This window comes from Etheostoma spectabile, chromosome 14 (assembly GCF_008692095.1).
Source record: "Etheostoma spectabile isolate EspeVRDwgs_2016 chromosome 14, UIUC_Espe_1.0, whole genome shotgun sequence".
Taxonomy (NCBI): domain Eukaryota; kingdom Metazoa; phylum Chordata; class Actinopteri; order Perciformes; family Percidae; genus Etheostoma; species Etheostoma spectabile.
In genome coordinates this window covers 204985-209577 of record NC_045746.1, presented here as the reverse complement: position 1 = coordinate 209577, position 4593 = coordinate 204985, and the positions used below count along the sequence as shown (strand labels likewise).

At 38.5% G+C, this 4593-nt stretch overlaps 1 protein-coding gene across 1 annotated transcript in view; it reads right to left on the bottom strand.

The window, feature by feature from the left end:
* LOC116701449 (CUB and sushi domain-containing protein 3) overlaps positions 1-4593 on the bottom strand; it is a gene marked incomplete at its 5' end in the record, with an annotated part of 211419 nt that overhangs the window by 30700 nt on the left and 176126 nt on the right. Inside the window, 4 exon segments of the mRNA XM_032535155.1 lie at positions 148-321; positions 1326-1520; positions 2116-2301; positions 2893-3081. Of these exon segments, the coding sequence (XP_032391046.1) occupies positions 148-321; positions 1326-1520; positions 2116-2301; positions 2893-3081 (744 nt within the window).

Below are 4593 nucleotides of genomic sequence, written 5' to 3'. Positions count from 1 at the left end.
GTGTGTGTGTGTGTGTGTGTGTGTGTGTGTGAGTGTGTGTGTGTTAAAAGGCAGTGTATGTCCTAAGCCTTAAATATAAGTAAGGAAATGACTGTGTCTAGATATGCTTGGATTTTATTACTCATTTTAGTAGCATTTAGTATGCACCTAAACACCGTGTTTCCGTTCCACTCCAAAGCCCAGATGACAGGCACTCTCTGACAGCTGACCCTACTAGCATGAAGCCAGCATCGCAGGTAAAGATGGCCGTAGCACCAAATGTTGTCTGAGTACCAATCTTCTTCCCACTGGGTGGAGATGGCAGCTCACCACAGGAGATTACTGAAACACAAAGATAGACACAATCAATTTAATCTGAGTAGTTGGTGGAGCTCATTGGTTTCAGCGAGGAATGATACCAATAGTGGGGAGCGATTTATCACACAAATAATGTGCCAAAATAGCTTTTTTTTTCTAAATCAGAAACCTTTCATAATGCCGGGCAAAAAAAAAATCTAAATTTTTCAAATGTCAAAGAATTCGTAAGAGAGACATGACATTGATTCAAAATGTCGAGGAGTCCCCAGACGTCAAATAATACAGGACAAAAAAAGGTCAATGTGACTCTTGCAGGTTAGAGCGTGGATTGGACAAATGGAATATTTTCCTGTACAGTAAGTCAGTCATCATAAGATTGAATCAAATTAGTAGAAATAAAATCAAACCACACCAAGATTGAACACACAAATCCTTAGAAAGAAGTACATTTGAAATGACAAACTTTTAGAGCAACGAGACTACAGAGAGATTTAAAAAAGGACTTAAAACATTCCTTTTTAGCAAGACCAATGGCTTTTAATTAACCTCGCTGGTTGCTGATTTTAATCTTCCATTTTTATCCTTTTATCTGTCTTTTATACAGATGCTTTTACACTGTAGCACTTTGAGATTTTTTTTAAATGTAAAGTGCATTGTAAATAAAATGTATTATTTTTCTTTTGTATATGCACAGACCAGGCTCTGTCATAACGAAGTTACGCTGCAACTTGCCACATTGTTTGTGTTTACATGGTAACGATGTCAGCTGCTAGTTTCTGCAACTCACAACCTTTTAATTACAATTTTGTCTCAATCCCTACTCCTATCAGTTATTCAAATGGTCCATACTATAAATGCCAATGGTCAGGCTGCCTAATGTCATTTACTTTTGTTGTCATGGCTCACAAGCTTGACTAAAATATTAACAAATACATTAAATAATCAGAAAATATTCTGAGGGCTTGTGTATAATGGCTTGGTTTTTTCAGTTGCAGGGGTCATGAAATGATCAAATGTCTGTTACTCACCCTGGCAGTGTGGTCTCTCATTTCTCCAGCTCCACACCCCAGTGGGTAAGCACTGGATGTGGGCGGGGCCTAATCTGTAGTATCCGGGATCGCAGGTGAACACAATGCGAGTTCTGTATTCATAGTGTGAGCCGTTGACAATCCTCCAGCGGCCGTGCTCTAAAGAAAATGACCCGATGCTGGGACATACCACCACTACAGAGACAGACACAGTGTGAAGAGAAAGTAAAACCTCATGACATTCCAGCCCAGTCTCATGGCAGTTTGTGAAATGGTCACATTATTTAATCTATTGATTTGTGTACAGGTCATGTTAATGTCGTTATTTTTGTGTGTTGATTGACTGGCGTGAGACCGGGTTGGAGATTCACTTTTATTTCAATAATACATTTTTTTGTGATCACATTTTTATTATACAATTAATAATCGATTTTAAGCCACTGTAAAATATCACACAGATGCACAGTAATGACAATTTATTAAATAATTAATTTAAATAACAATGTCCTAGCCAAAGATGGCTGCCACACATAGCGGCAATCATATGTTGCTTGCAAACTAGTATTATCTATCTTTCTAAATGGGAGATGATTATTTAATTATCATTGATTTAACAATGTAGTATTTTATATTACATATTGATGTTTTGTGTAACAGATGCAATGAAAATCTCATCAGAGTTGGATATTTGCATTCATACAGTGCTATTGAGTATGTCCAGATTTGTAACCATCAGATTTGGTTTTATATTGTTAATATTCCACTGATACAGTATCTATGTGTTACTTACCAGAACACCGTGGTATCTTATTGTGGTTGCTCCATGTCCCATCAGGTTGACAGATGGCTGATGTCAGTTCTTTACTGGAGAGTCTGTACCCGTCATTACAAAAATAGGAAACTCGTGTTCCGACGGAGTAGTCGGCTGTTAAAACGCCGCCGTTTATAGGAGCCTTGGGTGCCCCGCATGAGACAGCTAGGGGAGGACAGAGCACACTGGTTAAGAAGACAACATGCATGCAGACACACACAGAAGCCCTAATGCACACTTATGTCTGTCAGGCAGGCAGGTTTGATGTGTACTTTGTTTAAAATGTTTCTGGGGATTCAAAGCCACCACATGCATTTCACATTCGTAAACAAGCTCACATATTTCCTTCAATGAAGCCATCAAACTAAAAATATACAATCAAGAGACGCTTGATTTTGAGTTCCAACCAGTTCTAAAAAAAACAATGTATATCCAATTTGCTGAAAATACGTCACATATCACATATTGCAATAAACACACCAGCACATTATGCGCTTGGCACTATAAGTATTACAGTTACTATTTAAGATGTTGTTTTGTCTGTTTGTCCTAAGATGTTTTGATTGATGTTATGTTTATGTTTTTATGTTGATTTTAAAAAGGTTTTTATTGTTACATGTTGTGAAGCAAAAGATTGTTGCACTATGCCTAAGACAAATTTTCCCTTGGGGACAATAAAGTGTATTCTACTTCAGTGCAGTGTAGCTTGAAGTATACGTACACATTCCACACACAAAACAAACAAAACAAGCACACCTTGACACGCAGGTACAGGAGAGTCCCATGCGTGGTAGCCCAGTGACGAGCGGCGACAGGTCGCTGTGGCGTTGCCTATAAGACGGTAACCACGGTCGCAGGCCCAGCGCACCACACTGTTAATATGGCCGCCGCTTTGAGAGGAGATAGAGCCATGGAGTGGAGAGTCGGGGGTTGAGCAGTACAGAGCTGGAGTGGAAAAAACAACATTTATTTAAAAGAACACAGACTCGTTAATGACTCCCCACAGGGTGGTTGACTGCCACTGAAACAGGAACTACAAAAGTTAAAGCTAAGCAAAAAGGTACTATTATACAGTATTATTCTATAACCATACCAGAACTGCGGTGCTACGTTGTTACCATATTATTGTACACTACTCATTACTTAATCTAGCAGAGCAGGAAAACCGATCAATGCTGTGATTAAACCAGAATTTATGTCTGGATGCAGGTGTGCAATATAATAACTATTACCAGTCTTACGTGCAAGGTTTTAGTGTTTCTGACATTACAGTCTGTCATTTCCTAAAACTTTCAATAATATATGTCACAACTGTATTTATGACACAATAGGAGGCCTAGCCAAAATGGACTAATGGAAAATATCTCGTTTGTGAATACATTTGATGCATTTTAAACAGTGCTATTAGAGGTATGAGTTGGAGTAGGATGTCATCAATCCAAGTACAATAGCTCACTTGTTTGGTTAAACTAAACCAAATGTTGCGTGAGCAGAATTATTAATGACCACATTTGTAAAGTTAATTACCAGTTCCAGCATGTCTTAAGATCCAAGTGTTTAAGCTAATTTAGAGTTATCTGACAGGCTATATGAATAAAAAATAAATACATAAGTCCCTCCCGGCAGAACTTTTTGATCAAACAATCAATGAGTAGAGTTACAGTAGATGTCAGACACTACCTAACACACAGATCTATGGCTACATGCAATTTCATGAAATATTCTTAAACCAAGAATCATTAATGCTTTACTCCAGATAATATTGTCCGCTGCAGGCAGAACAAGATGGAATCCTGCTGCAACTGCCAACAGCCTGGCGACCAGTTAAGCATAGTCTACGTTTGTCTGCTGTTTATAGATGATTCTCTCTTTGTCTGACTCTGCATCTATGGCTGTAGATAAAAGTCCTCATACAATGATGTCTGTATCTCATATGATAAGTGACCAGTAGCAGTTTCATTATTTTCCTTAGTCATATCAAATAAAAATGACCCATGCCTGGGTCCAGTTAGATGTTGACTTGGGCAAGTTGCCTGATCTGTAACTCTTTAATTTGGACAAGCGCCCAAAAACAAGTTCTTAGCTGGCCTTATTTATTAGAGATAAGGCTGTTTTATATGTCCCTCTGGTCTGTCACTGGCTGAGTATCATCTGTGTGGTGGGTTTAGGAATCAAAATAAACAAGCGCCAATTAAAAGGTAGTGAGTTTTTTTTTTCTTCCTTTTACTGTGCTTTCTTTGCTTTCCTTCATTTTCCTCGAAAATACAGAATCAGTGCCGGCAACGGTTTCTACAGTTTATCAGTGATTTCTAATTAAAGCACTCTGACACAAATTATTTCTAAAAGCCGATGGCTGTGGTAGTGGGGTGGTATTACTGAACCTGCATGTAGGCGAAGCAGCCAGCTGACAATCTCTCTTTGAATCCAGTCCAGGCTCTTTCCCCTTGTAACATTTTT